The 25,968-nt window shown below is 39.9% G+C and overlaps 1 protein-coding gene across 2 annotated transcripts in view; it reads left to right on the plus strand.

Moving 5' to 3' along the window:
- The first annotated feature begins 12,725 nt into the window (after window positions 1–12,725).
- Window positions 12,726–25,968, plus strand: part of LOC133659252 (synaptotagmin-like protein 2) — a 40,898-nt gene continuing 27,655 nt past the window's right edge. For both annotated transcript variants that reach the window (XM_062061982.1, XM_062061983.1), the window contains exon 1: window positions 12,726–12,842. In XM_062061982.1, coding sequence (XP_061917966.1) covers window positions 12,742–12,842 — 101 coding nt within the window. In that variant the 5' untranslated portion in view covers window positions 12,726–12,741. The remainder of the gene's footprint in view (window positions 12,843–25,968) is intronic.

A 25,968-nucleotide genomic window follows, 5' to 3' on the forward strand; every position in this document is an offset into this window, starting at 1 on the left:
GAGCCACTGAAGTAAGTTACTTCGGGCATCGGCTCTCAGCAGACGGTCTCAAGCCAGATCCAGAAAAAGTATCCACCATCAAGAACATGGAGCCGCCAAAGAACCGGGCATAGCTAGAGACTGTGCTAGGCATGGCCAACTACCTGACCAAGTTTGCCCCCTGCCTCTCCGAGGTGAACGCGCCCATGCGACAGCTGCTGAAGCAATCCAGCGAGTTCCTGTGGGACAAACAACAGGACGCAGCGTTCCAGAAGATGAAAGACGTGCTCACCATAGAACCGGGCCCAGTCTTGGCCTATTTCGATCCGGAGAAACCTCTCAGTCTACATGTGGATGCTTCGAAGTACGGGCTCGGAGCCGTGCTGCTCCAAGAGGGCAGACCCATCAGCTATGCGTCCAAATCCCTTACAGACAGTGAGATCAACTATGCGCAAATAGAGAAAGAAATGTACGCAATACTCTTCGGCTTCAAACGTTTCCACCAATACGCCTACGGATGCCACGTCCTGGTGGAATCGGATCACAAGCCACTCGAGTCGATTTTGGAGAAACCCCTTGCTGCAGCCCCTCCGAGGCTACAACGTATGATACTCCAGCTCCAAAAGTATAGCTTCACAATCGAACACCGTCCTGGGAAGGACATCCCGGTCGCTGACACACTCTCCAGAAAATCCATAATCTCCCACGGCAACGACAACCTTAGTGAAGGAATGGACTGGCAGGTGCACATCGTGTACCATAGCTTGCCGGTGAGTGACCCTAAACTGAAAGAGATTGCAGCAGCTACAGAGAATGACACACAGTTCAGGCAGCTGAGCCAGGTGATACTGGACGGATGGCCGGAGAAAAGAAAACAATGTCCCCAGAGTGTGTCTGCGTTCTGGAACCACCGGGACGAGCTGTCAAAAACGAATGGAATTATTTTCAAGGGAGAGAAGATCGTCATTCCAGCCAGCCTCAGAGAGGAGATGCTGTCAAAAATCCATGCTGGACATATGGGAATGGAGAAATGCAAACATAGAGCCAGGGACATCATGTTCTGGCCAGGGATGAGCAAAGACATAGAGGTCATTGTGGAGCAATGCTCTGTCTGCCAAGAACGACGCCCAGCAAATGCCAAAGAACCCATGATACCACACCGGATCCCGGACCGGCCCTGGCAAGTAGTTGGAACGGATCTCTTAATGTGGAACAATCAGGACTACCTGGTAACTGTCGACTATTACAGTCGTTTCTTTGAACTAGACAAACTCACCAGCACCACATCAACCGCAGTCATTCACAAGCTCAAGGCAAGTTTCGCCAGACACGGCATCCCAGAGACCTTGGTCTCAGATAACGTCCCCCAGTATGCGTCCAAGGAGTTTGAGTCCTTCACAAAGTCATGGGAGTTCAGGCACGTCACATCGAGCCCATTTTTCCCACAGAGTAATGGCCTCTCAGAGAAATCAGTACAGACCACCAAAGCTCTCATGGACAAGGCCAAAACTGATGGAAGAGACCCATATATTAGTCTTTTAGAATATCGAAACACACCACTCGACAATTTCAAATCACCAGCACAGTTGCTGATGAGCCGCAGGCTACGCTCCATCCTGCCAATCACCGACCAGCAGTTGCAACCAGAGATCGTCAGTCACCAAGAGGCACATGCGACGCGAGTAAAGAGACAACAACATCAAAAGAGATACTTCGACAGGTCAAGCCGGACACTACCACCACTACACAGTGGAGAGCCCATCAGACTCCAGGAACAGGGGCACTGGAAGCCAGCAGTGGTCGTGCAGCCTGCTAACACCGAACGATCATACATCATCCGCACTCCAGAAGGGACAGGTGTATCGCCGTAACCAGAGACACCTCCGAAGCACCAAGGTACACCACTCTCACCCACCTGAACCGACCTCATACTCACCTGACGACAACACACCGGAAGAAAACCACGCACCTATCACACACACAAGCGAAGAAATGGACTTGCCTGCTTCGCACGCACCAGAACTGTCATCTGATTCAGAAGCAGAGGCTTCATACCGCACCAGGTCAAGCAGAGAGGTAAAGCCTCGAGCCATTTTGGACCTGTGAATTGTAAAGGGTGTACGCCGAACGCTGCCCTGAAAGAAAAAAAAACGAAAAAAAAAAAACGAATGTAACCTTATATGTGTAAGCTGAAACCATCATATTTATCGGTGATTCTGATTATTTGTTGGGAATTTACAGTCAAGACTTTTCACAAATGTGTTCATAAAATATCTTCTATTACAGTGCAATGCATACTGCATATGGGTTCACTACCGCGCTAAAATGTTGAATGATGCATTCTGGTATTGAGACACGTTAGACCGATACTTGTGTAAGTTCTTCACTACGTTCCAGTCCGTTTATAATACTGTTTTGCACTAACCAGGTACCTCACACAGAATCTGTCTATTGTGCCATGTTTATTCATTTAATATTTGTTCCCAGTTTACTTACCTGATATGATGCTATTTTATGCATACATGATACAGGCAGCACTTTACTATTTTGTTTTGTTTGTTTCCATAAAAAGGGGGATGTAATATTCATAGCCAATGAATACCCTATGTTGGATGAGTGGCATTTTATTCAGGCATCTGTTTAGGCAACTACATACTCAAGGTGGCCCGGTAGGGGTCCTGGCTTGGAATGAGGAAGTCAGTAGACAACACAGCTAACGGTAGAGAAGTTGGATGTAGATGACCTGTTGGAATAAAAACCCAACTCAAAGCCTGAAGAAATCGTCCTGCAGTTTATTCCATACATGGGAATATTACAGCGACCACAGAGGAATAAGCAAGCAGATCAGATAACGTTCTCATAAATGTGTTGATGGATTATTCATCGGTTTGGAATGAAGGATAATAGGTGTCCCTTTCATCTGTTGCTTTAAATGACTGGGACGATTAAAGTGGTTAATTGTTGGGTCTTCTATCTTGTTTACTCCAACATCTGGACTAGAAATGATGTTCGAAAACCGGTTCTCCCGATTGTTCGATAAGAATAGAACCGATTCCATGGATTCAAATCCCTTTTTGAGAAACGGTAAACGAGAAATAGTAAAGAAAAATATTTGGTTCTTTATTCGAATCCCTGGGAACGAATCCCAGTGTCACAGGAAATGCCCTGTGGCACGTCACAGGATATGACGTAGCTCAGTCATTCGGCGGCAGATACAGAAGCAGCAAAAACAATGGACGGGAAAAAACGCTCCAAGGCATGGCTTCACTTTACTAAGAAATACGACGAGGAAACGGCTATCTGCAATTATTGCCAGTCTTCGCTTTCCTGTAAGGCAGGGGTGTCCAAACTTTTTCCACTGAGGGCTGCACACTGAAAAATCAAAGCAACCGGGGGCCATTTTGATATTTTTTTATTTTAAAAACCAATACAATATATGTATACAAAATATACATTTAGGCCTCCACTCAGGCTTGATCCCGGGGACCCCAAAGGGTTTTGTTAAAAAAAATATAAAAAATGTGTCATTATTCAGTATTATTATTTTTATTATTATTCAAGTTTTAAATCCATAGATCGTAAAAAAATGACTTGCGGGCCGCAAATGGCCCCCGGGCCGCACTTTGGACATCCCTGCTGTAAGGGGAGCAGTACAACAAACATGTTGAAACATTTTCAGGCCGTACATAACCTGAAGGTTAGAGAAACGTGTTGTCTTCGACACTTTGCTAGCCTCTTCCTCTGCTTCAACCTGCAGTCTCAGTGATAGTGCCGGTGAGTAACTAACGTTAACTGTTGCCGGTTAATTTCCATATCTGCTCACTTGTAGCCTTTAGGCTAAAATAACGTTACCTCTTATGTCAACCTGGACTGCAGTAATGTTAGCTAGAGGAGAGTAAGTATTGTGTTTTTTTCCACATACAACAACCTATCTGGATTCGAAAGGAGAATCGATAAGGAATCAGTTCTAAGAGGATTCGATAATGGCATCGAAATCGATAATTTCTTAACAAACATCATCCCTAATCTGGACACCACATTATTCGGACATTTGTCTCTTCCCATTGTCTTCTGGTGTTACATGTTGGGTCAAAGACAGTTACTTTTAGGTACTTGTTCAAGGTTAAAGGGCTTCTTCTCCTCGCTACATTGCTCACCTGGTTATGCAAACACTCTCTTTCCTCTTGTTGTATCCCTTTATGTGTGAGCATGATTTCATTCAATTATGCAACATTGGGGGTTTATCCCCCTCTAGCTAGAGTCAATTTAATCTGCCAACTGAGCTGATGTTCATCCTTGCCAGACCTAATAATGTGCTGGCCTAAGCCATGATTATAAATGAAAAAGTTAGTTCTAAAGATAGCAAAACGGTGCTTCGGGAGCTGAGGAAAGTGGATGAATAGGGAATGGCGGAGATTTGTGATATTTTGTGTGTCTGTGTGTGTTGGATGGGTAAATACTGTGAGATTTGGAGTAGATGATGAGGCTTGTTTGTGATTCACTGTTGATTCTGGTTCATCGTCTTTAGCCATAGAATCTGGATTGTAAATTGGAGGGATGGCAGCTGTGTTTTTCTTACAGTTTTCTCCATTTACTTACACACAATTTTACTAACTGTGTGTCTTTTTTCAAAAGGATTTACACACTTTTCCGGACAACACATTCAATTTTCTTAATTCCTAGATTATCTGCAAAATGACACACTTCGGTAAAACCTATGCCCATTCTTCAAAATAAAGCAAGCATTTGTAAAAATGCAGTTTTATTGTCATCTCACTCACACAGACGACAAATGATAAGACACTATTGGAGTGAGTTACCCAGAACAGTGATAAATACAAAACCCCTTTGTAAAATCCCCTATTTTACCTTGTGAACTTCTCAAACATTTTCACATGTTTGGGGCATTTTGCCCAACCCTTTTAGCATATGTGATGAATGATTACTGTAACTTGACAAAATATATTGGCAAATCCATAGCAATCGTCATTGTTTACTTTGAAGTGGGCCTACATATTGTAAAAGTAGTCAGTGACGCTCCGTTTGTGTAGTTTTTAGCCTCAACCCGAGTAAACAGAATGCTAATGCTAACAAGCTAACATTGAAGCCGATGGGTTTGTGTTGTCGGCGTGAGATAAACACTGACATTTATTAATTATGTATTGTTATTTACAGATAAACACTGACCTTTATTAATTATATTATAGTATATTAAATATTATATTAGTTATAATATGCTCAGTGGCCTTGTGGTTAGAGTGACCGCCCTGAGATCGGTAGGTCGTGAGTTCAAACCCCGGCTGAGTCATACCAAAGACTATAAAAATGGGACCCATTACCTCCCTGCTTGGCACTCAGCATCAAGGGTTGGAATTGGGGGTTAAATCACCAAAAATGATTCCCGGGCGTGGCGACTGCTGCTGCTCACTGCTCCCCATCAAGGGGATGGGTCAAATGCAGAGAGTAATTTCACCACACCTACTATGTGTGTGACTATCAGTGGTACTTTAACTTTATATTGTTATTTACAGATAAACACTGACATTTGTTATTTATATATTGCTATTTACAGCTGAAATGGACCAAAAGGAACTGCCTGACCCTCATGAATTCATCATTTACCGAGAGGACGACTTTCTGACTGTTGGACATTGCGGACAAAAGCCTGACTTTTTATGAACGATTCGGTACACTTTATTTTATAAATCATATCGTTTTGTATATGATTGCATTGTATTTCAATTACTTACTTTTTAGTAAAATAACTGTGACCTAATAATGTCTGTTGCTTAGTGGCCTAGTGGTTAGAGTGTCTGCCCTATGACTGGGGGGTTGTGAGGTCATACCAAAGACTGTAACAATGGGACCCATTACCTCCCTGCTTGGCACTCAGCATCAAGGGTTGGAATTGGGGGTTAAATCACCAAAAAGTATTCCCGGGCGGGGCCACCGCTGCTGTCCACTGCTCCCCTCACCTCCCAGGGGGTGGAACAAGATGATGGGTCAAATGCAGAGGTTAATTACACCACACCCAGTGTGTGTGTGACAATCATTGGTACTTTAACTTTATTTACATGATATCAGTATAAAAATATAGTAAACCATTGATTGTATAAACTACCCAGAACTATGAAATGCGGTGGAAACACAAACCACACACTTCTCCAGGAACCTATAGATCCAGGAAGCAGAGGTTCCAGAAACTAAACGTTCCTGAACTTTTGTTGAAAAAGGGCCTAAAGGATGCCTTGTGTGTTCGCTCCAAACATCAGCTTGCTGCAGCTAAATGAGGACCTCTGCTGGCCCCCGGCTGTCATTACAACACAGGTGCACGGTCTTGCATGGGCGTGCCTTTCCTTACAGGAGCAGCTTCCTGTCTTAAGATCATGTGCCCTTTGCTTGTCCAGGTTGGCCCAACCCATCTGCAGAGTCCTGCCCCCTTTCTTTCTGCAGACTTGAAGAAGTCCAGTGCATCCAGCAGCAGCAGCAGCAGCCGACCAAGAGAGGAGGTAAACTCTTTTTTTGTTGTTACTTAAAGAGTCTATTACAGTCTGTGCATCATACTTTTCCATTATTTTGAAATTATTCTAAATGAAGTGCAATAGCACAACACAACAATTGAACTTTTTGTCCACAGCCTGATCTCATCAGGTTGTGTCCCTAATGAAGTGTGCAAAGCTTTACTTTGTTTTACCTCTCTTTTTCAGAATATTTGACCTTGTCTTGCCATCTGGAAGTCATTATGTAGAGCAGTGTTTTTCAACTAGTGTGCCGTGGGATACAGTCCGGTGTGCCGTGGGAGATTATCTAATTTCACCTATTTAGGTTAAAAATATTTTTTGCAAACCAGTAATTATAGTTTGCAAATTATGTGTTGTTGTTGAGTGTCTGTGCTGTCTAGAGCTCAGCAGAGTAACCGTGTAATACTCTTCCATATCAGTAGGTGGCAGCCGGTAGCTAATTGCGTTGTAGATGTCGGAAACAGCGGGAGGCAGCGTGTAGGTAAAAAAGGTGTCTAAAGCTTAAACCGAAAATAAACAAAAGGTGAGTGCCCCTAAGAAAAGGCATTGAAGCTTAGGGAAGGCTATGCAAAACAAAACTAAAACTGAACTGGCTACAAAGTAAACAAAAACAAAATGCTGGATGACAGCAAAGACTTACTGTGGAGCAAAGACAATGTACAGCCGAGCATGACATGACAATCAAAAACGTCCCCACAAAGAAGAATAAAAACAACTGAAATATTCTTGATCGCTAAAACAAAGTAGATGCGGGAAATATCGCTCAAAGGAAGACATGAAACTGCTACAGGAAAATACCAAAAAAAGAGAAAAAGCCACCAAAATAGGAGCGCAAGACAAGAACTAAAACACTACACACAGGAAAACAGCAAAAAACCTGTGTGATGTGGCAGGTCGTGACAGTACACCTGCTTTGAGACAAGAGCTATACTGATGCATGGTTGGTTATGGTTTAAAGTCATATCCGACAATTGCGACAAAGACTTTTTACTGTCAACTGAGTTTCGTTTTTTAATGATTTCTGCTCAAAAAAGGTTGAAAAACACTGATATAGGGCAGTGATTCTCACACTTGTGGTGGTGGTGGTACATGGGCTCCATCTAGTGGTATGGCAAAGAATCACCTAGTTAAATATTCAAACACAGTGTTACTGTTCAAACTGTGTGGCCAAAAATATGAAATATACTTGTTAAATAAAACCTCTGTTTTTAATGAATACTTAGGCTGCTGTATATTAAATGGCTGCCTATTATGGTGGTACTTGGAGAGCCAATTGTTTTCTGAGGTGGTACTTGGTGGAAAATGTTTGAGGACCACTCATGTTTCCTTGGCAGACAAAGACAACTCAGCGTAATATTCACTCCTGTAAATGTTCTTGCAAGTCAGTGTCAATATTTGAAGCCGTTTTAAGTCTGCCAGCAGGGTTGTTGTTTTTTTTTGCAGCCAAATTACAATAAATGGATTTGAAGAAGTTCATTTTTATGCCAATGAACAGTAAAGCACAAATTAATTATTATTTCACAAGCAATTATATGTTCCACATTTATTAATGATAGCGGGGTTTGAAGCAAAGGTGTTGTTGTGGGACACATTAGACATTTTAGCTGTATTCTTATTTCCGTCTGCAACTTTTTAAACTGCTGGTGTTGTAATTGAACAGGAAAGAAGGCAGATGCTATTTTTGTGGACTTTACCATCATCAAGTTAGTGAAGTATGGTGTTATTGTCTGTCCTCTAATTGGACACATGTTGTGTTTTGTAACCCTTTTTTTTTGTTTGCTGCAGAGTTGAAAGAACAATCTGTAAAGGTGTGTTTCTTGTCTTCCAAACGCGGCTCCTTTTTGCATGTATTTTAACAAAAAGGCTCAATTTTAAATGTGCCCTCCCCTAAATAATTGACCTGTGTGACATTGGACCCCCCTACTTTGTCAAAATTTCCCCAGACTTGTCCCAATTGTTTATGCTGCAAATGTTTTTATTTTTTGCCTTTAAATTTTTTAAGTTATTTTAAATACTTTTTCTGACTAGTGATGTCATCCAGCCCCCACCATGCCAAACGTATCCTATAAACAAGGGTTCGGAAACGCAAAATGTTGAAAGAGCCATATTGGACAAAAAAAAAAAAAAAAAAAACATCTGTATGGAGCCGCAACAAATTAAAAGTGTTAATAAGTGTTATAATGAAGGCAACACATGATGTAAGTGTCTATTTTAGCTATATAAGCCTACTATCAAAGTGACTTTAAAAGCCTTATATAAGTGTTATAATGAAGGCAACACATGATGTAAGTGTCTATATTAGTTATATTAGCCTACTATCAAAATGACTTTAAAAGCCTTATATAAGTGTTATAATGAAGGCAACACATGATGTAAGTGTCTATATTAACTATATTAGCCTACTATCAAAATGACTTTAAAAGCCTATATAAGTTTTATAATGAAGGCAACACATAATGTAAGTGTCTATATTAGCTATAATAGCCTACTATCAAAATGACTTTAAAAGCCTTATATAAGTGTTATAATGAAGACAACACATGATGTGTATATATTAGTTATATTAGCCTACTATCAAAATGACTTTAAAAGCCTTGGATAAGTGTTATATTGAAGGCAACACATGATTTAAGTGTCTATTTTAGCTATACAAGCCTACTATCAAAGTTACTTTAAAAGTCTTATATAAGTGTTATATTGAAGGCAACACATGATGTAAGTGTCTATTTTAGCTATATAAGCCTTCTATCAAAGTAACTTTAAAAGCCTTATATAAGTGTTATAATGAAGGCAACACATGATGTAAGTGTCTATATTAGTTATATTAGCCTACTATCAAAATTACTTTAAAAAGTCTTATATAAGTGTTATAATGAAGGCAACACATGATGTAAGTGTCTATATTAGCTATATTAGCCTACTATCAAAATGACTTTAAAAGCCTTATATAAGTGTTACAATAAAGGAAACACATGATGTAAGTGTCTATATTAGCTATATATTTTAAAAAGTTGTACATGTAAACAAACTACGGTGAGTTCATGGATCGCAGAAATTAGTAGGACAAAACGGTGCTTGCCAAATACTCTAATCAGTGAAGCATGTTTAATACAAACAGTGGGATTTCTAACAATTAGGAAGGTTTGTGTCATGTTTGTTCTCCTACAGAAAAAAATATATTAAAACATTCCATTTTCACACATCTCTGAAAGAGGTCCAGGGAGCCCCTAGGGTGGCACTATGCGGCTCGAGAGCTGCCGGTTGCTGACCCTCGCTATACATGTTTGGGCTGCAAATTGTTCAGCAAAAATTGTTTTTATGATTCATAACCCCCCCCCCCCCCATCCCCCATCTTGTTAAAAGCTATAACGACTGGTTATAAATCATAAAACGGTGATACTATAAAAAATATTCCAAAAAATTTGCAGCATGGGACACGTTTGGGGAGATTTTTTACAAAGTCCGTGGGCTGTTATTAATTGTAACACATAAAAACTATAAAACGTTATTAACAAAAACCATAAAAGTTAGACAAAAAAAATTTGCAGCACAAACAAATAGGACACGTTATTCTAAAATGTGTATTTTAGAATAACTTAAAAAACATAAAACCAAGCATAAAAGTTGTTTAATAAACTAAAAATACCAACTCTACGGTACAGATTAAAGATTGTTATGTCATGTCTAGAGGGCTCTTATAATGTTGAAAAATGTATTTAGACAGTACAGCTCCAGCTATGAAAATATTAGATTTATAATTAATTATGCCTACTTTGCGGAAATGTATTTATCGCGATAATGTTCGAGACCAATCAACAGCGATAAATCAGAGATTATTTTCTATTATTATGTCTAGTATATTGGGTAAATAAGTGTAAAGGTCATCACGAGGTATTATTTCATGTCTAGAGAGCTTTAATATTGTTAAAAAACATATTTAAAAACTAGTAAAAATATATATTTTTTCCGTTTTATTCAATTCATAAATGAAAAATTCCTACTTAGCGGAAATTCAGTTTTAACGGTTACATTATAGTTTGCTTTTTACATAAAGACATAATCTGACGTAATTGTCAGTATATCTGTATTTATTGTTGTGTTGTTAGCATAAGAAAATACATAAAATAGGCAAATGATACACTAATAAGCAAGAAATACAAATAAGTATAATTGCAAGAAATTATTGTACAGTTGGGAAGAGTAGAGATGGTTTAAATGTTAAATGTTTCTCGTGATATTATTACACAAATTACCTGTGCATTTTTTTTAACAACGGATATTGATTGATTGATTGATTGATTGATTGATTTAGTTATTATATAATGTTGTACATAGTAAATCTGTTGATTTGACCTGGTTTGAACAGTGTGTTACTGTAAATGGAAACATTTTACTATATAGGGTTTTTTTAGGGTACATTTCTGGCGACTGAGCTGCCAAGTTTTTCACTGTAAAATATATGGTTGTTGTTTTTACGATGTATTGCTGTACATGGAAAAAAACGGTACCTCAGTTATTTACAGTAAAATTCTCTTCACTAAGCTGCCATTTTTTTGCAGTAAAATTTTCAGTTGTTTTACTGTGTTTTACTGTAAATGGAAGGAGTGGTTAATACTATCGATACCTTGTATGGTATCATTATTTAATCGATGCTAAAATGATTACATTGGTATTTTTTATTTTTTTTGTTGTTATTATTAAAACATATTTTTTCTTAGTCTTTTTTGTTATTGTGTACAAACATACCCAAATTAAACAGTAAAATTATGAAGCCTGAGCTGCCAGTTTGTTTGTTTTTACCGTAAAATTGACAGTTGTTCCACGATGTATCACTGTAAAAGTAAAAATGCTACCACAGGTTTTTTTTACAGTAAAATTATTAGGCGAGTGAGCGCCCTTTTTTTGCCGTAAAATGTTCAGTGGTTTTACAGTTTATTACTGTAAACTGAAAGACAGTGCCACAGTTCTTCAGTGGTAAAAAAAAAAAAAAACTGGGTGCTCAAAATCTATTGTCTTTTTTGCAGTGTACAAATTGATGGATAAGTTGCTTTGGAAAAAAAAAAAAAATTGAGCATATTTAAGTATTTTTATTTCGATAAAAAAAAGTATAATAAAATGTTTGTGTAATAGTAAGGTTTACAACAGGCCTGGGCAATTATTTTGACTCGGGGGGGCCAAATTTAGAGAATAACATGTGTCTGTGGGCCGATATATCTATCTTTAGGAACACTGAAACAAAAACTCACAATAATGTCTGATTGAATTCAAAAAACGTCACGACAGACCGCCTTAAACGGAATGGAATATTATTTTTGTTTTACTGAATGAGGCACCCACAATATTAACTAGGAATGATAAAACACTGAATATTGACAACATATGAACGTCACCCCCCCCCCCCTCTCGATCAACATATTTTACAATCAAGCAAAACGCAACAAAAATGCAACAAACTCAGTGAAAAATTAACGCGAAAAACGAAAAAAAAAAACCACCTACAATCTGATATATATTTGATATATCACTAAGCTTTAGAACTTTGTTGTAGAAATCTTCTGTTTCTGTCCCTGACACCCACATTTCAGGCTCTGGAAACACTCTGTGGAAACGCTCCCCACCCACACTGCTTGGTGCCTCGTCTGAGCTGCAGTGACTTAGATTACCATAGTAACTAATTAGATTGCCATAGTAACTAATTAGATTACCATATTAACTAGTATATCATGTAAAAGTGCAGATTCCAACCATTGAAATGCTTAGTATAGTTGAAGACTTACGGTCATTAGAAAACATCAATGCACATCATAATGGCAGCTACACTTTCCATCTTAAATATCCCCAAAAAATATTTGGGAATGTCCGGCGGGCCAGGTTGAAAAGCTTAACGGGCCACATGTGTCCCCCAGGCTTTAATTTGCCCAGGTCTGGTTTACAATATGCAATTGCATGCAGTAGATGTATTTTTTTTTTTGGTAAGAGAGAAAACATTACATTATTTCCAGGTTTTTGCAGGTCATAATACATTGAAGTGGCCTTGAGAGTGACACCTGTGGCACACCACAAAAAATCTTAAAAGGGATTATTGAGGCAATTTTGGACCATGCAGAAACTACATGTGTTGCTCTTTGCTTCTCCAGGAGGGAACACCAGTGAGTTGCGGTGACCCCTCCCCGCCCCGCCCCCACGACCCCAGGTTTATTTTGCACATCTGCCCACGCCGGGAAGTAGAAGAAGGGTGACCATGATCGACCTGAGCTATCTGACGGAGGAGGAGCAGGGCGTCATCATGACGGTGCTGAGGAGGGACACCCAACTGAAGAAGGCAGAGGAGCAGAGAGTCCGGTAGGACAGAAACATACAAGAAGATGTTGTTGTGAGACCACATGTCTGTTCCTTATAGAACAACACAAATAACAACTCGGCGGCAGAGAATAAGACATGAACTCAATTAACGACCACGTCCGAGGGGATGTCGTGGTCGATGGTATTTAGAGGAGATGACACACCTTCTACCTGGTCACGAGTGCACATTTTTAGTCAGCAAATATTTGAACACGACACCGCCTCTTAGCAGTGACTCAAGAATGTCAAATATTAGCTTCAAGTGCCAATCAGGTAGGTGTCAAAGCATCCTGGCCACAGCATTAGGTACACCTGCACCGTCCAAACCACAGGCACATTTTAACTCTGACAAAGTATTTGAGGGCGCACCGGATAATAAGGCGCACTGCCAATGAGCGGGTCTAGTCAGGTGTATAAAAGGTGCATTAAAGGAGTCATATTTTTATTTATTTTTTCTAAATGTAAAAGACTTCTTTGTGGTGTACATCAGTGTTTTTCAACCTTGTTTGAGCCAAGGCACATTTTTTGCGTTGAAAAAATCCAGAGGCACACCACCAGCAGAAATCACTAAAAAACGAAACTCAGTTGACAGTAAAAAGTCGTTGTCGCAATTGTTGGATATGACTTTAAAGCATAACCAAGCATGCATCAATATAGCTCTTGTCTCAAAGTAGGTGTACTGTCACCACCTGTCTCAACACACCAGGACTTATTTTGAGTTTTTTGTTGTTTTCCTGTGTGTAGTGTTTTAGTTCTTGTCTTGCGCTCCTATGTTGGTGGCTTTTTCTCTTTTTTTGGTATTTTCCTGTAGCAGTTCCATGTCTTCCTTTGAGTGATATTTCCCGCATCTACTTTGTTTTAGCAATCAAGAATATTTCAGTTGTTTTTATCCTTCTTTGTGGGGACATTGTTGATTGTCATGTCATGTTCGGATGTACTTTGTGGACGCCGCCTTTGCTCCACAGTAAGTCTTTGCTGTCGTCCAGCATTCTGTTTTTGTATACTTTGCAGCCAGTTCAGTTTTAATTTCCTTCAGCATAGCCTTCCCTAAACTTCAATGCCTTTTTTTAGGGGCACTCACCTTTTGTTTATTTTTGGTTTAAGCATTATATACCTTTTTACCTGCATGCTGCCTCTCGCTGTTTCTGACATCTACAAAGCAGTTATTACACGGTTACTCTGCCGAACTCTAGACAGTACAGACACTTAACAACAACACATCATTTGCAGACTATAATTACTGGTTTGCAAAAAATATTTTTAACCCAAAAAGGTGAAATTAGATAATCTCCCATGGCACACCAGACGGTATCTCACGGCACACTGGTGTGCGACGGCACAGTGGTTGCAAAACACTGGTCTACATAACATGTAATGGTGGTTCTTTGGTCAAAATGTTGCATAGATGATGTTTTACAGATCATCTTCAAGTCGCTTTCTCACAGTCGCTTCAGGATGCGCCGTTTTGTGGGCGGTCTTATTTACGTGGCTCACCTTCGACGGCGTCTTCTCCCCATCATCTTTGTTGTAGCGGTGTAGCGTGCAAGGATGGGAGTGGAAAAAGTGTCAAAAGATGGAGCTAACTGTTTTAATGACATTAAGACTTTACTTCAATTAGTAACGGAGCAGCATCTCCTCATCCGTGGCTCAATAGTACAACAACAACAAGGCCGGAGATGTGTCCCCTGAAAAAACGTTCGACCGGAACTCTCTAACAACTGAAGTTCCTTGGGTGAATAATAAAACTCACTACACCGGTATGTTTTAGCGCTTTCATGGCGAGTTTACTGACATATAAAAGTAAGAACTTTACACTACTTTATATTAGAAATGGCAACAGTGGAGGATGAATGTCACATAACAAGAAGATAGAGAAAAAGAAGAAGATTATCCACTACGGTGTCGACACGGACTACAAGGGTGGATGCACGCAAATTTTTAGGACTTATGCAGATCCCAAATACAGATCAGCAGATACCAGAAGGTAGGAAAAGTTGCTTTTGCATAATATTGCCAAACAAAATGCCAGATAATATGTCCTACCTTATACACACACCATAATAATACTCCTATGTTGAAGCACAGTACAATCCATCAAGCGGTGCGGCTTCATAGCTTACCAAAGTCATACTAAAACATTTTGATAGATTTTTTTGAGTACCGTGTGTAATGTTCTATATTTCCAACGGAATATATACAATTTTGTTATGTTTACATGAGTCATATTGCAGTCTACACGTATCTCTTATGTGTGACTGCCATCTACTGGTCACACTTATCATTTCACCATGTACCAAATAAAATAGCTTCAAGGTCAGTAAAAAAATAAAAAATATTCCGTACATTACGCCGGTGTTTTTCAACCTTTTTTGAGCCAAGGCACATTTTTTTCATAAAAAAAAATACGGAGGCACGCCACTAGCAGAAAACGTTTAAAATGAAACTCCCCCAGGTTGTCGTGCCTTATTTTGAGTTTGTTGGTGTTTCGCTTTAGTTCTTGTCTTGCGCTGTTATTTTGATGGCCCTTCCTATTTTGTTGGTGATTTCCTGTAGTAGCTTCACGCCTTCCTTTGAGTGCTATTGCCCGCACCTGCTTTGTGTTAGCAAGCAAGACTATTTAAGTTGTGCGGATGCCATCTTTCTTTGTCGAGACATTGTTGATTGTCATGTCATGTACTTGCGGACGTCGTCTCTGCTCCCCACGCTGTAAGTCTTTGCTGTCGTCCAGCATTCTGTTTTTGTTTACGTTGTAGCCAGTTCAGTTTTACTTTTGTTTTGCAAAGCCATCCTTATGCGTCATGCCTTTTTCTTTCCCTTTTGTTCATTTTTAGTTTAAGCATTACATACCTTTCTACCTGCACACTGTCTCCCGCTGTGGTCTGCATATTGGGATCACAACAAACCATCCTCTTCTCACCCGACACGTTCTGACTTTTACAAACCAATGTTTACCTGTTTCCACCTACTGACATGGAGTATTACATGGTTACTCTGCCGAGTTTTACGCAGCAGAGACACTGAGCAACGGCACATTATTTGCAGATTATAATTATTGATTTGCAAAAATAGGTGAAGTTGCATAATTTTCCACGGCACACCAGGCAATATCTCACGGCACACTACTGGTTGAAAAACACTGCATTAGGCGCACCACCGGGTTATAAGGCGCACTGTCGAGTTTTGAGAAAATGAAAAGATTTTAAGAGTGCCTTATAGTCCGAAAAATACGGTATTTTGGACTGTTATTCTTTTGGAATTACAGTGGTACCTCAACTTAAGAGTGCCCCAACTTAATAGTGTTTTAAGATAAGAGCTGTCGCTCTGCTAACTGTTACGCTTGAGTTACAAGCATCTCTGCCATTAGTTGGCATAGCAAATGTCACAGTGAACCCCGTAAGATCCAAAGCATTACCTCATAGCTAGAAATTGACATAACTTTGTTTTTCAACCATGGTAAAGAAGAAAGTGAGTGTGAAGGACAGTGCTGATGAGAAGAAGTGGATTGATCATCAAAAAAGTTAAAAGTACCAATGATTGTCACACACACACTAGGGGTGGTGAAATTATTCTCTGCATTTGACCCATCACCCTTGATCACCCCCTGGGAGGTGAGGGGAGCAGTGGGCAGCAGCCCGGGAATCATTTTTGGTGATTTAACCCCCAATTCCAACCCTTGACGCTGAGTGCCAAGCAGGGAGGTAATGGGTCCCATTTTTTATAGTCTTTGTTATGACTCGGCCGGGGTTTAAACTCACAACCTACCGATCTCAGGGCGGACACTCTAACCACTATGCCACCGAGTAGGTGACCTAGTGGTTAAATCATCAAAAACATGACAGAGCGTTGTGCCAACTCGATGAAGCAATTTGAGCGTATCACTGCTAGCCTGCACCATACTGACGCAGAGAATTCCAGCCAAGAATGTTAAAATAATATCTAAACGGGGGACATGTATCCATAAAAATATGGAAAAGCTGCTGACAGAGAAGTAGCTGGAAGGACATTCTGTAGAAATCCAATCGAGTTGTACATTCTATTGTATTATTTTCATACCAGGCATGTGAAATGTCTGCGAAGACGCTGAAATTTGTGTTTCTAAACATTAATTGTCAAAATATCACTGCTGTGTTTAAAAAAAGAAAAGAAATTAAATATCGTGATAAAAATACGATCAAACAAAAATTAACAAACAAACAAAAAAAAATGTGCCGAACGCTTGCCTCAGCCGCAGGTACTGTCAGGCCTGGGTCAGAAATAGGACTCAGATGCGGTGGTGGGGAATAATCCGGCAGGCTTTTATTTTGAAAAGTTCACTTTTCACCTCTTGAGTCAGGGCAATACAACAACGGCTATACTTAAACAAATAGGCGGAATGTGAACAAACCAAAAATCACTCCAGAAGGAGGAAACAAAAATATCTATCTCTAACTACACGAGCGAGGAATGTAACTATGAAATTTAAATAACAAAACACGCTCCAAAAAGGAGGGAAAAACAATGGGCTGTAAAGCTCCTACACTGATTGTTATCTAGAGAAATAATCAACAAAAGGTCACTCAAAAATGAGGAAAAGAAGAGACGGTAAAAGTAAACTGAACTCACCACTGCGACTTCAAAACTTAAACAAAAATTCACTCTGCTTAAGAGGAGAAAAGGAAAACTCAAAATACCAACTTGGTAGTGATGGGTCCGGCAACACCGATGCATCGGCGCATGCGTCGAGCTCATAGAGCAAAACCCTTTGTCGGTGCGCGTACCGCTTTTAGAAGGTCACGTGACCGACCATGAGCTGTTTCGGTCACGTGACCGATACGCGAACTGTGTCGCACTGACGCCTCCTCTGTGCCCTGTGAGCGGGTCTTTTCTACAGCCGGAGAAATAATAACTAAGAAAATAAATCGTCTAAAAAAAAAAAGTTTTTTTTGTAATAAAAATGTGTAAAAAAAATAAATTAAAAAAATCCCAGTCCACAAGCATCCTCATTCACAACACGTTCTCTTAGATTTCCATGTTATGATACATGTTCACATTATTTATTGACTGTATCTAAAAAATATAAAAATATATTTTTATTTAAATGAAGATATGAAATAATCCTAAATGAAATACAATGACTTGGTTTATATTATTGTATATACTAGGTCATAAAATCAGTTTTCAGTTGAGTCGGTCCATAGGTTGCCTGTAGGGATTTTTAATGTCCAGCAGATGTCAGTATTTAGTGACACAGTATCGACACAGTATCAATACAGTTTTGCAATGTGTCGAAACGCTTCATGACGCCTCATCAACCCATCACTACAACTTGGAAATTCAGGATCTGGATAACAAGACGAGACAAGGCTTGGGTATGATGCTGGAGATGCACGAGACATTCTGGCACAGAACAAAGGGTGGAGTGGGCTTATAAGACACATGGGGGTAATGGGGAAACAATCAGGGATGACGTCAGACTGATGACACATAAGGAAGGGCAAGTGACCTGAAACGAGAGGAGAGTTAATTTTCAAACTAAAACATGAAATTCACAAAACACAAAAAACCAAGGACAAGACATCCCTCACCGCGGTGTGACAGGTACACTGCAAAAACTGAAATCTAAGTAAGATTAAATATCTCAAATAAGGGTGATATTTGCTTATTTTCTGCCTGATAAGATAATTATTCTCACTAAGCAGATTTGATGTTAGAGTGTTTTACTTGTTTTAAGGGTTTTGGTCCTAAATTATCTCAGTAAGATATTACCGCTTGTTGCTGAGATTTGATTACCTATATTGAGTAAAACATGCTTGAAACTAGAATATCAAGTGTTGCAAAGCTGTGTCATCAACACTCACAAGTATAAAACTACTTTTTTAAAGTAATCATTTCTTACTTTAAGCATGAAAAAAAAAATCATGATGCATATCATTATGTCAAGATAATGGCACTAGCGTTTACTTATTTAAGAATATTTTTCAACATATTGAGCAAAAAGGTCTATTTTTTTTTTCTACCAAGAAAAGTGCACTTGTTATTAGTGAGAATATACTTATTTTAAGGTATTTTGGGGTTCATTGAGGTTAGCTAATTTCATTTGTTTTGGAAAGTCTTGACAAGCCAAATGTTCTTGTTCTATTGGCAGATAATTTCGCTTAGTTCAAGTAAAATACCCCTCATTTTTTATTTATTTTTTTCTTGTTTTTGAACACTGACTTTTTGCAGTGTAGGGACTGAAAGTACTGACAGCCTACAGAACCAGGCCAGACACTACAAAGTTCTACAGGAGCTTAATTTAAGAATATGTTTTAACATATTGAGAAAAAAGGTGAATTTTTTTTTTCTACCAAGAAAAGTACACTTTTTATTAGTGAGAATTTAATCATTTTAAGGCATTTTTGGGTTCATTGAGGTAGCTAATTTTACTTGTTTTGGAAAGTCTTGACAAGCCGAATTTTCTTGTTCTATTGGCAGATAATTTTGCTTAGTTCAATTAAAATACCCCTAATTTTTGTGGGGTTTTTTCTTGTTTTTGAACACTGACTCTTTGCAGTGTACTCGACGTTCCTCTTGCTTACCTGTCGTCGACTCTCTTCGCTCGCCGAGCAACAACGTTGACAGCTGTCCACTTTGCTGTTAATCGGACTTGGATGATTACAATCACACTGTCATTCCAAATGGGGTCAAAGATCAACTATTGGAAGGCTTTAAAGCCTTCAAAGAAGAGCCACGTTAGTCGGTGTAAGAATGTGAAGAAACAATGTGCTTCTCATCAGGAGTTAAGTGGAGGCGTTTGGTCGACTCGTTCACTCAAAGGCCGCTGTGTCCGCGAGCGTCGTCTCAAATCACATGACGAGTCTTTTGTTGATTTGATTTTGAACTTGATGGAAATGTTTGCCACCCTCTTTAGCGGCATCATGTGCAGATTCCTACTCCACCGTGACCTTCAATCACTGTTAGTATTGCGCTGAAAAACAAACATATTTGATGGCTTGTTGACAATAACACTCTGATTTCAAGCAACAGTGCAGAACTTGTTGCTGCTGCTTGTTTGTAGCATCATGTTTCAGTGCAGATTAGTGCGCTTTAAACGGGTGTCAGGTGTTGTTCTGGACTGCCTGTTTACTGAGGATAAAGTGGACCCTCGGGAGGGTTTAACTCGGTCCCTTTAAGTCGTATTGGTGTGCGAGTAATGTTTTTATTATACGGCAAAATATATACTTTTGCAAGAATAACTTTGTGACTTTGGACAACTGGTGTAATTTCAAGTGGACCTCAACTGTACTGGTATTCCGGCTCTAAAGTGCTTGCAACCACCTCATTTTTGGACTAATTTGTTTTTGTACGTACATTGGCCGTAGGTGTACACATTGAAACATGAAATATTTACATGGGCCAGTAGAAGCATGGACATCTTATAAGTAGACGCAGCAACGGCTGCTGTGACGCGAGAAATTGGGCCGCCATCTTGAAGTGGTGATGAGGAGCCGGCGAGCAGCCTAAACTGACAGTTGACAGGTAGAAAACAAAGATGCCGGGCTGGTGTTCAGCGTTTTCCTGCTCAAATGAGCGGACTGTTGAATATAGGAATCAGGGGATTACTTTTCACAAGTAAGATTTAACCTTAACGTACTATTGGTTGTATTTTGTGAAAAGAATATTACCACAAAGTTGAGAAGGAGCAAAGATCTTCAATAGTACTGAAATTGTAGCCGCTTGCAAACAAAAGTATGAACATAATGGAATTGCTTGTCAATGAAATTAATTAAATTTAAAAATGTCATACTTGAATAACATAGTTGAAATAAATGATTGTGACACCTAAAACAAAATTCACCAGCAGCCACTGATTATGATGCATTCTCATTTTAGGCAAAGTATAAGACAATACTTTCTTAACAGTATAATTGTAACCAGGAATAAGTTTTCAGGTAACAATATTCAAATACTAACATTGTTGGGTAACACAAAATTTGGTTTTATTCTGAATCCAGTGAAACGGATTGGTGGTTTTAGCTGATATGAAGACTTTCAGGTATGTATATATGTGTATGGTTAAGTATTTGGCAGATGCTTTTATCCAAAGCGACATACATACAAAATACATATAAAACAATCACTGTAAACATGATCATTTAAGGGAAGAATGTAATACAAAACATCAATACAAAGTGTCAACACAGAATAAACTCTCTGCTGCTGCAGCAACAGAGATACAGTCCATAAGATATATAGATATCTAATGTATTCATACATTGTTTATGTAGGATATACGCATGTATATATAACATAATCATATTGTTTCTTCAACTTAAAAATAGCTGACCGTTTTTTCCCCCTTCTCTGGGATTATATTCCCGGTTTTGATCTCGGACGTCTAGTCACTTATAGCATATAAAAATATTCTATTACTGTTAAGCAAACTATGAATAATAAAACACGCCAAAACATGTGTCCTTTATCATAGCTACACGTATGACAAAAAAACTCGTGAGAATCAGTGGTATTCAGTGAGATAACATGAATTAAATGCGCTGACAGTTCATTGCTCCTGCCATATGAATTGCACTGAGTGGAGCGGCTCACCACTCCAAGATGGCGGCCCCGCGTTTCGTCAGCGCCAGTAGGCAGTAGCGCTCGATGCTGCGTCTACTTATAAGATGTCTATGAGTAGAAGCACTTTTGTTTATCTAAAATTTTAAAAAAGACGGTGTATGTAACACACTTACAGCCTACTGTAGAGTGTGGTCTTTGTCGTCATCCTCCTACTACTTCACACTGGGGCCGCCTTCTTAGGTGTTAGAGTTTAGGGGACTCTAGGTTGCTGTATCGAGCAATTGTCACATCGGGGTCGCATGTTAATGCGTGGATCGTTTCCCCAAGATGCAGACGGAACTCCGGAGGCAGTGTACAGGTAGGAAAATGATTTATTTTCCATAAATCAATCCATAATAGAAACATGCAGGAAAATGCAAACAAACACAAGAAAAGCGGGCCGATTGCACGGGAAGCTAAGGAAAAAGCTAATGGCAAAGCTAAGCATAGAACCAGGAATCAAAGAGTATACCAACGTAACTTGTTGCATAGCACAAACAAGACAGCCAGACTGAGTGTGGCGAAAAGCAGGAATAAATAGCTCTCTAATTAGTGCTTGGGAGCAGGTGAGCATTGCGAGCAGGTGAAAATAATTAGCACCCATGGCAACCAAGAAAACACAAACCTAGGGGTGTTGAAACAGAACTAAGGGAGTCTTTAACTAAACAAAACATGATGCGGGCAACGGATCATGACAGCAATTCTTCGGCCTGATTTTCGCTCCGGTCTTGAGGCAGTCATCTCTGGGCTTGTGCCTTTACCTTCCTCGCGGTGGTCCGGACTTTCATCTATGTTGATCGTGGTGGATTTCCATTCCGTGAGGCGGCCGTTCCCTTGAATGAGGAGTACAGCTTGCGTTGCTACAGATGCTTGAATAGGACAACAAATATCCAGCGGAGGCAGGCCTTAACGGGGGCGGGTATCGATAGCCAGGGTGATCGAGTTCAGCTTTCAGCGGGTCAGGGGCATTTTGCCGTGTCTTTTCCAAGATGAGAGTGAGTCCACAACACGCTAAATGTCTGACTGAATGATTGTGTGAGTGTGTTTGATTTGAAGTGAACAATTTCATTGGTCTAACGTGACCTTGCGTCAATTTCTTCGGTCTAATGTGGCGAGGCCAAATTTGTTGCCGCCATGTGAAGCTCGTAAACCCGAAAAAATCAATCAATTCACCGCAACATTAATAAAGAGCAAGGTTCAAAGTTTGGGATACTGTATATACAACAAAAATTATGGAATCTCAGTCAAACAGCTCACTGTTAGCCCCCCAACAAGAACCAGCATGTCTCCAGAGGCACCTTTAATGAACCCGTTGGAGAAGGTGGTTGCCCAAAGTGTCTGGCTCTCAGGCTCGCAACCTGTGATCCACAGTAAATAAATTCACGCAAAGGCTCATCGTGGCAGTACCAACAAGCCTTACTTTCCGTACCCTCGAGAAAAAGTCCTCTGGATGACAGGGACAGGCTTGGTCAGCTTGAAGTCTCTAGTCTGGAGCCAGACATTCTACCCACAAAGACGTGGTGACATTGTAGTTCCACTGAGCTGACTACTTAGGGTCTCCGAGTGAAGAGACCCCTAGAAATAGGTGGGAAAACCATTGGAGTCCTACCCATGCGGTCAAAACAGTCCAAGAAGAAGACTAAAACTGAACATTTTCACGGTGAGGGCATAGGATGTTAGGAGCCTCATGGACCATGACAACACAGACACAGGGAGACCACGCCAATGCGCTGCTCTCATGAGTCAGGAGCTGCACTGCATCAACATTGACATTGTCGCCCTCATCGAAGACTTGCCACAGAGGAACGTCTCTTTGAAGCTGGTGTCAACTATACCTTCTTCTGAGATGCTGATAGAGAGCAGGGGATCCACAGCATTGGCTTTGTGATAAGGACACCTATCATGAATCGTTAAACCTCGTCCTATGGACTGCAACCACCTGACACTGCTTTCCGTCTATGTACCAAACCTTAACTCTGACGATGACACCAGGGAGTCTTTCTACGCTGCCCTGACCTAGATCAGCCAAGCTCCTCAGCTTTCCTTAAATGGTAAATGGTAAATTGGTTATACTTGTTTAGCACTTTTCTACCTTGAAGGTTCTCAAAGGAGCTTTGACACTATTTCCACATTCACCTATTCACACACGCATTCACACACTTCAAGGACACAACAGACGTGACAAGGAAGGGGGAAACTGAGAACCGAACTAGGAACCCTGAAGCCACACCGTCCCTAACAAGCTGGGCCTTGGACCCTGCAACACTAACAGGCTCCTTCTCCTTGGCCGATGTGCTGAAAATGAGCTGGTCATCACCAACACTTCCTTCCGGCTGCCAAATAATCACGAGACCATCTGGAAGCACCCGCAGTCAAAGCACTGTACCATTCTTGACTACATCCTGAGTGGTCTTGCTCTGAGTGGAGGTGCACCATCATGCAGGAAACAGAACACATGGATATTGAAATTAGTATTAAAAATGATCACTGAAGGACTGAAGGGCAAGTGAAGTGAAGTGAAGTGAATTACATTTATATAGCGCTTTTTCTCAAGTGACTCAAAGCGCTTTACATAGTGAAACCCAATATCTAAGTTACATTCAAACCAGTGTGGGTGGCACTGGGAGCAGGTGGGTAAAGTGTCTTGCCCAAGGACACAACGGCAGTGACTAGGATGGCGGAAGCGGGGATCGAACCTGCAACCCTCAAGTTGCTGGCACGGCCGCTCTACCAACCGAGCTATACCGCCCCAAGGAATGACTATGCATGCTATACACACAGAGACTGAGCAGGACAACATAGGAAGCAAGTAGGGGTGATCGATCCAGATGTCGATACTATCGGTAAAGGGTTGGAATTGGGGTTTAAATCTCCAAAAATGATTCCCGGGCACGGCCGGCCACCGCTGCTGCTCACTGCTCCCCTCACCTCCCAGGGGGTGATCAAGGGTGATGGGTCAAATGCAGAGAACAATTTCGCCACACCTCGTGTGTTTGTGTGTGACAATCATTGGTACTTTAACCTAGTATGGTATCAGTGTATAAATGATACTAAAGTAATGACATCGATATTTACCTTTATCTTGTTCTTGTTATTACAAAATCTTTATTTTGGTTGTTTTATTTTTTGTTTGCAAACTCAGAGAGTAAGTCTGTGGATACAGGAAGCTTCTAAGTGCAAAACCCAAATGATCTAATTTTTTTCTTTTGTTTAGTTACTGTGCACTTTATTTTGTTAAAAAAGTGGTATGTAATATTCAATACCAGAAATGGAATATATCATCTTTACAACAATGCTGCCAAACTCTTAATTTAACAAGGTAAGCCTTTTAAAAATGTGTTATTGTGTTTAGTTACTTGATATACAACATTTTCAGTTCTATAATTCATTGTCAAAGTATCGAATCGGGATTCGAAACCGGATCGGATTTGAGGCCAAAAAAAAAATCGGATCAGGATTACTCTATTTATGTAGTATTCTGTTTAAATGATTACCTACACATTATCATTCTAGTGGTACTCCTTAGGCCAGGCCTGGGCAATTATTTTGACTCGAAGGGCCAGATTTAGAGAAAAAAATGTGTCTGTGGGCCAGTATATCCGATTTTTAGGAACACTAATGCAAAACCTCACAATAATGTCTGATTGAATGTTGAAAACATTATGACAGACGGCCTTAAAAACGGAATGGAATTTTATGTTTTTTTACTGAATGAGACACCCATAATGTACATGAAAATAAAGAATGTGGGATTTACAATATTAACTATGAATGATAAAACACTGAATATTGACAACATATGAACGTCACACCGCCTCTCCATCCACATATTTTACAATCAAGCTAAACGCTACAAAAATGCAACAAACACAGCAAAATATGAACGCGAAGGGTAAAAAAATAAACCCACCTACAATCTGATATATCTGATATATCACTAAGCTTTAGAACTTTGTTGTAAAAATCTCCTTCCGCGTCTGACCCTGAGACCCACATTTCAGGCTGGCTGCTCTGGAAACACTCTGTGGAAACGCTCCCCACCCACACTGCTTGGTACCTCGTCTGAGCTGCTGTGACTTAGATTACCATAGTAACTAATTAGATGACCATAGTAACTAATTAGATGACCATAGTAACTAATTAGATAACCATAGTAACTAATTAGATGACCATAGTAACTAGTATACCATGCAAAAGTGCATAGTTCAACCATTGAAATACTTTGTATAGTTCAAGACTTACGGTCATTTGAAAACATCACTGCACATCATAATGTTTTCATGTGATGTGATATTTCCATCTTAAATATCTAAAAAAAATTTTTGGGAATGTCCGGCGGGCCAGATTGAAAAGCTCAATGGGGGACGCATGTGGCCCCCGGACCTTAATTTGCCCAGGTCTGCCTTAGGCTAAATCTAAGACCTTGATTGATAAACTGTGTGCCATCTCAAGTGTTTCATGTGTGCTAGTAAAGTTCTATGCTTATTACAAAAATACAAATCAGAATTTTGCCAGCTCAAAATCAAAATGTTATAAGATTTGATACATTTTA

Source organism: Entelurus aequoreus, linkage group LG10 (assembly GCF_033978785.1).
Source record: "Entelurus aequoreus isolate RoL-2023_Sb linkage group LG10, RoL_Eaeq_v1.1, whole genome shotgun sequence".
Lineage (NCBI taxonomy): Eukaryota > Metazoa > Chordata > Actinopteri > Syngnathiformes > Syngnathidae > Entelurus > Entelurus aequoreus.